The sequence below is a fragment of the Centruroides sculpturatus genome, unplaced genomic scaffold, assembly GCF_000671375.1.
Source record: "Centruroides sculpturatus isolate CEXI.00-Female unplaced genomic scaffold, Cexi_2.0 scaffold124, whole genome shotgun sequence".
Classification (NCBI taxonomy): Eukaryota; Metazoa; Arthropoda; class Arachnida; order Scorpiones; family Buthidae; genus Centruroides; species Centruroides sculpturatus.
In genome coordinates, this window is record NW_019384390.1 from 341,795 (window position 1) to 351,777 (window position 9,983).

Here is a 9,983-nt window from a genome sequence, read left to right on the forward strand (position 1 = left end):
AATTTTTCATTAATTTTTATTTTTCATTTTTTTGAACTGAAATATTTAATTTCAAGAATTAGGAATTGGCTGAAGTTGAAAGCTAATATTCTTCGCCACCTTCCTCTTCCACTCCCTCGGTGGAATCAATGCCAACTTCTTCGTAATCCTTTTCCAGAGCAGCTAAATCTTCTCTGGCTTCGGAAAACTCTCCTTCCTCCATACCTTCTCCCACGTACCAATGTACGAAAGCTCTCTTAGCGTACATCAGATCGAATTTGTGATCTAAACGTGCCCAAGCTTCTGCTATTGCTGTTGTGTTTGAAAGCATGCATACTGCACGTTGAACTTTAGCCAGGTCACCTCCTGGTACTACCGTAGGCGGTTGGTAATTGATACCGACCTGTAAAAGTAAAAAAAGAAAGAATTTAGTAAAATGTGAGGAAAACGAGTGCGAAATTTAAAAAATAATTTTAGCTATTCTTACCTTAAAACCTGTGGGACACCAGTCTACGAACTGAATGGTCCTCTTGGTCTTGATTGCGGCAATGGCCGCATTAACGTCCTTTGGTACAACATCTCCACGGTACAACAAACAGCAAGCCATGTATTTTCCATGTCTTGGATCGCATTTTACCATTTGGTTAGCTGGCTCAAAACATGCATTCGTGATTTCGGCTACGGTTAACTGTTCGTGATAAGCTTTCTCTGCGGATATGACTGGAGCGTAAGTGACTAACGGGAAGTGAATTCTTGGATATGGCACGAGATTGGTTTGGAATTCTGTCAGATCCACATTCAATGCACCGTCGAAACGAAGGGAAGCCGTAATAGAAGATACGATTTGACCGATCAGACGATTCAAATTGGTGTAGGTCGGTCTCTCTATGTCCAAGTTACGTCGACAGATATCGTAGATGGCTTCGTTGTCCACCATGAACGCGCAATCGGAATGTTCCAAGGTTGTATGGGTGGTCAAAATAGAATTGTATGGTTCGACAACTGCAGTTGATACCTATAATCAAGATTATATAATGTAAGATTAAAGGAAAACATAATATAAAAAGGCTTTTTGGAAAAATTACTCACTTGAGGAGCCGGATAGATAGCGAATTCTAACTTGGACTTTTTGCCGTAATCGACAGATAATCTCTCCATCAGCAGGGAGGTAAACCCTGACCCAGTACCGCCGCCAAAACTGTGGAATATAAGGAACCCTTGAAGACCAGTACATTGATCGGCCAATTTGCGAATACGGTCCAGGACAAGATCGACTATTTCCTTGCCGATGGTATAATGACCTCTGGCATAATTATTTGCTGCATCTTCTTTTCCCGTTATCAACTGTTCGGGATGGAATAGTTGTCTGTAAGTCCCAGTACGTACTTCGTCGACTACAGTTGGTTCCAGATCTACGTAAACGGCCCTAGGTACGTGCTTTCCGGCTCCTGTTTCACTAAAGAAAGTATTAAACGAATCGTCGCCGCCTCCGATGGTCTTATCGCTAGGCATTTGACCGTCGGGTTGGATGCCATGTTCCAGACAGTATAACTCCCAACAGGCATTACCGATCTGGACTCCGGCTTGGCCAACATGGATGCTGATACATTCACGCATTGTGCTTTACGAATATCTGAAAAAGCAACGAATTATTTCTAAGTATTATAAGTTTAACATCGTGGAAGAAGAAACAAAGATGAACGACCCCGCCGTGTCAGGGGACAAAGGCAATTGCACCAAGTACCAACCAATGGGGATCGATTGCTCGTTCAGACAACCGCATAGTCACACCATTCATTTCCGTCACAAAATAACGAAAAACGTTTAAATTTCGAATTAAAACAATCTTAAAACTTAAAAAGGATAAAAATTCTAAAAACAATTACTCACGATCCAAAGAGAATTCCGGTTATTAGAGGAATAAAAATTTGCTTGTGATCGAAGCGAGCCACGTCTTTCGTCACAAACGTTAGCAATGGCGGTCTAACGGTCGGATTGGATATATATAGAAAAATAACGAGCATGCGCAAATACAACTAAACCAAACGATCTCACCGAACAAGCGGTTACCGATTAGAAATTTCCTTTTTCGTTCGTATTAATTTTACTTATATTCTAATATAATATATTACTAAATTAATTATCGTCGATTAAAATATTAACGAAATGATTTAGTTTAGTAATAAAATAATTTTAAAATATACATCGAAAGTTTAAATATTGACAAATATCCGTTAACCGATTTAACGGTAGCTTAAGTGAATGACATCTCCGCAGTTGGCGCCTCTTCGTTGTCGTCTGACGCGACTAGTTCATTGTCGCCATATTGGAGGGGGAAGGAAGACGATGAAGTATTAAATAAATCATTATTAAATTCGATCACGATCGTACGAATGTATATATATATATATTTTTTTTAACAATTTATAATTAAAATAAATCTCGTTTGGACGAAACGACATAAAAATCAACGCTGATTACTTCCAGACTAAGCAACCGACATATCCGGTTGACCTCATTTAATGGAGGGACAAAGGTTTAGATGGTGCGAAGTTGTAACGGTTTTTCTCTTTTAATGATTAATATTATTGAATGATTTTCTTAATAATTAATAAAATAATAACGATTTTAATCAAATCAAAGCTTAAATGAAATAAATTTACGAAATGATAAAATATTTTTTACATGATTCATCAAGCTTCGATTTGATTAATAACGACGAGTCATTTAATTAGCAAAGAGTTTCATTTTTTACCAAAAAAAAGTGAAATTCTTGCCGTCATCCATTAATTTTCTCTTTCAATCTTTTATATTTTTTATCCTTAATATATATATTTTTTAATTTTTCAGGGTTATTTATGGATATATATAAATACAGTAGACCCCCTATAACACTGTTGACATCGTGTTATATGAATTCTATATTGTACGAGTCACTTACATTTTACAAATACGTGAACTGTTCACAGTCCGGCTCACGTATTTATAAAATCTAAGTGACTCGTACAACATGGAATTATCAACAGTGTTATAGGGGAGGTCTAATGTATTTAGGAATTAGTAAATTATAATCGAATGAGGAAGAATTTTGTAACTAAAGATTTACATTATTACAATATTCAAATACATAAACACTCAAATCCTAATTTAATTCTTGATCAAAGTAAAGATTTGATGAAAAATTTTTAATATTAAAGGCTAAAGACAACCTTTAATATGAAAAATTTAATTTACTTGGAAACCATCCCAAATATTCTGATGCCATTTTAATTATGTTAGAAAGTATTCTGGAAATTAGTGAAATTAATCGTTTTAATTTTTCACGCTTGTTTAATTATATATTTTCATTCTCTTACCCTTTTCAATTTATACATTACATATGTATTGTACTGTACGGTACGTGTATATACTTAGATTCAAAAAATGTATAGATTTTTTGTCGTGTGTCGTTATAGATTTTCCTATGGTAAAAAATAATTGTGTGGATAGCGGTAGAAAGTTATTCGACCATTACACTATCGATCTAATGAAAACACGACGAGTTTATTAAACTTTAAACATTGATGGACGATTAAAGTTTTCGCTGACGTGAGTTAAAGAGATCGGATGAAGCATTCTGAGAATAATCGGTCTGACTGTTTCGTTCTGGAACTTTCCCAGAACATTTATTATTGTGTATGATGTTAATTAACGATTTATATCTTCATTACTGGCTTATTAACTGAAGATATTTTTTTAAAAATTAGTCTTTAAAATACTTGTTTTGGTTATTTGTTATATTGGAATAGATTTACCCACTCTGTATTATTCAATGTATTAACGGATGTATCAAGGAATTGAATTTACAATACTATTAAAAAAATGCTATCATTTAACCATTAAAATATAACGGATTGTGTTAAACAAAATGTGTAAATTCGAACGTGATTATCGAAGAAATGCGTGTTTTATCAATGAAAATAGTATCATTTTTGCTTTTATTGTCATTCTCTATTAATATTATTATTATTTTCGGGAAAATTTCTAATTTCATGAAATGAAGATTATATATTACAGTGGAAAATAGTCTATTTCATTTATAATATTTCTCTAGATATAAGATTAGATTTTGAATATCGTTTTTAGAATTTTTTAATGACTGAGATTATCCTAGACAGAAATATTTTCGCAGCTATCTCTATCTACTTCTGCTGGTCTGTTAAGATGAATGGACTCTAGACTCAAATTTACCGCCTGTAAAACTAATACGTGACTCGCTTTTGAAAATACAATCTTTATTGATCGCTCTCTTAACAGCAGGTGAATTCTATCTGGTTTTCGAGAACCAATAAGATCTTGAAGCTAATAGATTCCTAGACTCCAGATTCAACATAACTCCTAAATACAATTTTTGTCATTGTTCGTAATACGCTATTTAGCAATTCTGCTATTTCAATGCAGCAACCACTCCAGTCAGATAGACGTAGCTTATTACAGGCGGAAGGGAAGAGGTTTATTCTACAAATACAAAAAGTCGTTGTCCTCCACTTTGACGAGAGGATGGACCCAGAAAAGTTTCATTGAATTTGCTTAAACTTCGTCCAAATGCATAAACAACAAGCAAACTTTATACATTGTATTAGACATTATAAAATTAGCCATGACTATTCAATATTTTTTTGAGGTGAATATAAGCATTATCTTAATCTGAATTGCTCATTTAAAACTTCATACTGCACTTAAGATAAATTTAATAAAATAAAATTTATAATGAATGTTTTTAAATAGCTTTAGATAGTGGTATCTCAGTGTATTGATCGCGATCTACCATTTTGTGTAAAAATATTCGGCATACAAAAAAGGAGGAACTCCTTTCATATATTGGATATATTAAAATTTAGTTTTCATGTTTAATAGATTAACTATATTTTAAATAACATTCAATCTAAGTGGATAAATATTTCATTTTTTTATTTCCAAATAATTTTAATCAAATTAAACTTTGAGTATATTAAATCGTTTAGAATTCCGTATTTTAACATATATAATTTTTATTTTTTATTTTTTTCTTAAAAAAATTATAATAACTTCTCGTATTTGGACATTTCCTTTTGTATTGTCTATATATAGGCGGGCTTCAAAATATTTAACGAGTTAAGGGTGTATTCTGGAAATTCTGTTTTTGAAACAAGGCTTTTCAAACAAATTGTCATATTTGGAAATAAATAAGTAAAATTGTTTAGATCATTAGATTTTGTTTTTACATTTAAGTGGCCCATTTGTTCTTACAGTAATATAACAATTAAAAATTTTAAAAAAAGGTTATAAAGTTTAATTATTCGCTATCGTTTCTTCGTAGTTATGTATAAAAGTAATGGCGATGCATAATTTAAAAAAAATACTTAAACTGTAACTTATCTTATTTTTTTCGTGTAAATACTTTTCATAAAAATGCTAAGACTGTTGAGATTCGTTAGGAATTATATATAAATGATTAAATACTGTAATTATCTGCCCTTGAAATTTTAAAGAAAAACATTAAATATGATTATTTTTTGTTATTAAATTGCAAATGATTATATACGATTATATTTTAATAATGAAAAATTAAGAGGAATATCAAGTGAACTATTTAATTAATAATGTCTTAATATTAAATGTTACATAAATCACTAAAAATGTTTGTAACTGTGTTTAAAATAAAATTGCAAAATGATAAAAATGTCAAAATGAAAGATAATTTATATAGGCCTATATATATATTTTTTTATCAATTCAATTTATGGATGACGATTATGTAGACTAATCTAAATCTCAAGATAATTATAAAACATTTTTAAAATAAAAATGAGGACTAAGTAAGTGAAAATTTTGATATTATACTTGATAGCTTTCTAATAATAAATTAGCCTAATAAAAATGTATCAAATCTAGATCATTATCAGAAATTATTATTTTATATCTTATTAAAATACTGCATCATGTTACGCACTAAAAATATTAAAATCCTGATAAATGTATTGATCCAATAAGATTTCGAAGTAAAAATACATAGTAGGGTCGTCGAGAGCGCGAAGCTGGAGATTATTCTCCCTGCCTGGAGAAAATCTGGAGGTCTGCAATGATTTCTACATCTATAAAATCGTTAATACTGTTTTTATTTATAAAGAAATATTCTACGCATCTCACTTGTTCAAAATACAAAAAGTTAAAGGAGCCCATATAGTGATGAGCGAATACTATGGTGTACGAATACGTTTGGTGTAGTCAGTTGACTATGAATAATTTAATAGGACTATACAGTACTATCGCGATTGTTTGCATAGACTAATTCGCCTAGGATCATTACTAGAACTGCCCCTCAGGAGCAGTTCTAGTAGTGAATGAGGAATTAACTCCTCTCTTTGGTAGTATTTGCACGTACCGATTAGTGTAAAGAAAAGTCATTAGATTCAAAGAGAAATAAGAATATGTGGATCTAATGCTATACAACTTCACGGTGAAGTACTAATGCGTGGTTGGAATATTGGTACTTCAAAGCTTCAAATAATAATAAAGAATAAATAAATGAATAAAAATCTTTTTTTTTATTTTAGTCATTATCATCTTTAAATATTTTCTAGATGTAACCAATCTAATCCGGTTACATTTTTCGAACATGCCCTTATTCATGGACAGTTCTAAGTAGACTTCATTTATTAAACCTGTAGCCTATTTAGTCTACGATCAAGTTAGAAAACTTCTGTCCTTGAGTAAAGCTAGACCAAACATTAGTCATTGGATTCATTAATCGATTAATAGAAGTGATTTTATGATTAAAACTTTAGTTAGGCAGTAATTTAGAAATTATAATGTTAAATTTACAAAATAAGATAAATAAATGGAGAACATTATAGAAATAAACAAGGTTGTTATAACTTAATTAGTACTTGAGAGATGAAAGGAGGATGTCACATAAATTAGCAATTGCAGCATTTGATAAATATAAGAATCTGGAATTTTACATTAATTAATGATTACAACAAAATATTCTTATGATTCTTCTACAACCTTATATTTAAAGAAAATGAATGGCATATTAAAAAATTAGCAACATTTCTAAGATGGCATCAAATAAAACAACAACAAAAAAATGTAACATTTTAAAATAAACTTTTATGGAAACAGATAGAAACTCAAGATATATTTTATTAATTAATTATAATTTATTAACTCTTATAATCTTCGATTTCAAATGATTCTTGTTGATCTTAATTGATGATTATCTAATTGTAACGTCAATGTCACGAATAGTTATTAGGCTATACAATGGGAAGATTGTTGCTTTGTTTAATTTTTAAAGAACAAATAATTTAAATAAATATATAAATTGACAATGTTCATATATAATAATAGCCACATTTATAAGATATGGAAATTCGTTATTGCCATTTATATTTAAAAAAAAGAGTAGGTTGATCAATTTCTGATTTTTCGTAATGAAAAGCTTTTAAACTTGTCAAGGAGTGAAATCTGTAATAATTTTTTGATTACATTTTTAAAAAATTTTATGATGAAAACATAAGTTTATTTACAATACAGTATCGAATTTGCTTAGGGGAGACCGGGGCAAGTTCGGCATGTTAAGCACTACTTAAATTTTGTGTAATAAATACTGCTGTAAACTGAAAAAAGCTTTGTTTATTGTCTACTAGAATGTTACCTTACTATAGAACTGGTTAAAATCAGTTTGGAAATAAAAATAATTAAAATAATTATAACTTTACAAAAAGGGAGAAATGTAATGGGGCAAGATAGGCAGGTATATAAATTTATGTTATTAACAATGTATAAGTTGGAATTCACTATTAAAACAAAGAAATAAAAGTTCAACACCTATTTAATATTATTACAACGAAATGCAAGTTCAAAGATATATATAAATAAAAAAAATGCAAACAAAAATTAATTACAAAAAATCAAACAGATAATAAATGAAAACGTTCTGAAGCAATTTAGAAGCAATATAAAAGTATATTGTTTATTTACTTATTTTCTGCACATATCACAAGTGAATTGAGCATACTCATTTTCCACATCGGTACAGTCCACATGAGCCCACAGTTTACATTTATAGCACATAATCCATTCCTCCTGAGTAATGCCATATTCTTCATTGCCATATTCTTCATTGCAATATACACAATAAGTATTTTTACCCGTATTTTCTGGTTCCTTAGGACTTGTTTGCTTCTTTCTTTTACTTAACTTTGAATCCGGATTCTCTAAAACCGTTGCCCTTCTGCAAGTTCCGGATTTTTTATTGTTATTCTTTGCTTCTAATGAGGCTTTATATGGGGATCCTGTTATTTCTTCTGCCTGTTGTTGTTTGCGTCCCCGATTGGAAACCGTTTTTTTGGGTTTTGGAAGTGGAGATACATCAGAAACTTTCAATATCGTTTCATTTTTTGTACAACTATTGTTTTCACCTGTGGGCATGGTGATTTGAGATGAAGAGGAAGATGACAACGGTTCAGAGGAAGAGGAAGATGGCAACGGTTCAGAGGAAGAGGAAGATGGCAACGGTTCAGAAGAAGAGGAAGATGGCACCGGTTCAGAAGAAGAGGAAGATGGCACCGGTTCAGAAGAAGAGGAAGATGCTGTATTTTGAGAATTTAATACAGCACTTGCGCCCATGAAAGCGTCATCTTGGAAGATGTCAGGATTATATGGGGAGATTCCAGAACGCTGAAACCCCTTCATTATGTTTTGCGGGGTAACTGCCCTAATGTATGCCTCCTTTATGAGAGGTCCCATTGTAAAGTCAGTGATTCTTACACCAGGATTATTTGTCATATATTTGTCCATTTCCTGATAAAGGTAGGTCTTGAAAGGACCATAAATAGCAACGTCTAATGGTTGCATTTTATTGCTGGTGTGTGGAGGCAAAGTTATTAATTTGATCCCATTGTCTCTGCATAGGGTAATTGCTCTTAGCGATTTATGACTTGCATGGCCATCCAGTATTAGGATCACAGGAGCTTTTTTTGAAGGTTGGACACATTTGATAAAATGCCTGACGTAGTCTAAAAATAAATCTACGTCCATCCGGCCAGAAGGAGCAGCATAGGCAGCAGTTCCTGGAAATGAACCGAAGAGCAAATTATGATTCATTCTTGTCCTTGGATAAATGACCATGGGTGGAAGGAATGTACCAGCAGCACTAATGGTTCCTACAACAGTTATGTTCCTACCTTTATCAGCGGAAGTTATTCTTCCTATTTGTTTTAATCCTTTCGTTGCAAGAATTTTCTTCGGTGTCTGCACATTTGACACACTTGTTTCGTCCATGTTGAAAATCCTATCCTCGGGAATACTGCTATTAATCTTAACTTGCCAAAAGATTTCGAAGAATCTGTTTACCTTTTCTCTGGTGAAGCCCGTTATTCTTGACATGCTCGTACCCTCTGGCGTTCTCAGTGAGAAGTTTTCTTTCTTCATAAAACTAGCTAGCCAATCTGAACCGGCCATCTTCTTTTCTTCATTAAAGCGATGTTGGAGATTATTGGCCTCTGCATACTGAAATGCTAATCTTCTAAAATCCACTGACGAAATGCCATAAAACATTTTCTGTAACGTCACTACATGGCGTTTCAGCTGAGTTATGTGTTCGGGAGTGAACACAGGTCTAAATCGGCCTTTATTTTGAATATGAGTCGCGGAAGATTCCTTGTTAATCCAGTATTGTAAGGTAGTCCGAGGAATACTATGTATCTTTGCGACAGAATTCAGGCTTACTTTTTCATCCCTGTAGTATTGGATTGCTCGCCTTAAAGTTTCTTCGTCGTATTTATCATCGGTTTTTCTTTTATAATTCCTAACCATTTTTGTTAGAGTTCTGCAGAAATAAAATTAGAGTGTTTCAATAATTGGACATAATTATTTTTCGAAAATTTGGTTAGATTTACCTTAGGTAGCCAAAATGGCGGCTCATCTCTGATTTCAGCAAACAAAAGAAAGGAAACAGTGGGGACGCACGTTCTAAC

The 9,983-nt window shown here is 32.1% G+C and overlaps 1 protein-coding gene across 1 annotated transcript; it reads right to left on the reverse strand.

The window, feature by feature from the left end:
• Positions 1–2,022, reverse strand: LOC111618217 (tubulin alpha-1A chain-like). Its single transcript, XM_023359698.1, has 4 exons — positions 1,870–2,022; positions 1,069–1,612; positions 467–994; positions 1–382 (listed from the first exon to the last, which is right to left on the reverse strand). The coding sequence occupies exons 2-4, from the start codon at positions 1,594–1,596 to the stop codon at positions 83–85; spliced, it is 1,356 nt and encodes a 451-aa protein (XP_023215466.1). The 5' UTR covers positions 1,597–1,612; positions 1,870–2,022; the 3' UTR covers positions 1–82.
• Positions 2,023–9,983: the final 7,961 nt, after the last annotated feature.

Coding starts and splice junctions, on each gene's coding strand:
- LOC111618217 (XM_023359698.1), bottom strand. CDS start 1,596: ATGCGTGAATGTATCAGCATCCATGTTGGCCAAGCCGGAGTCCAGATC. Junction 995..1,068: donor CTATCTATCCGGCTCCTCAA/GTGAGTAATTTT, acceptor TCTTGATTATAG/GTATCAACTGCAGTTGTCGA. Junction 383..466: donor GGTGTCCCACAGGTTTTAAG/GTAAGAATAGCT, acceptor TTACTTTTACAG/GTCGGTATCAATTACCAACC.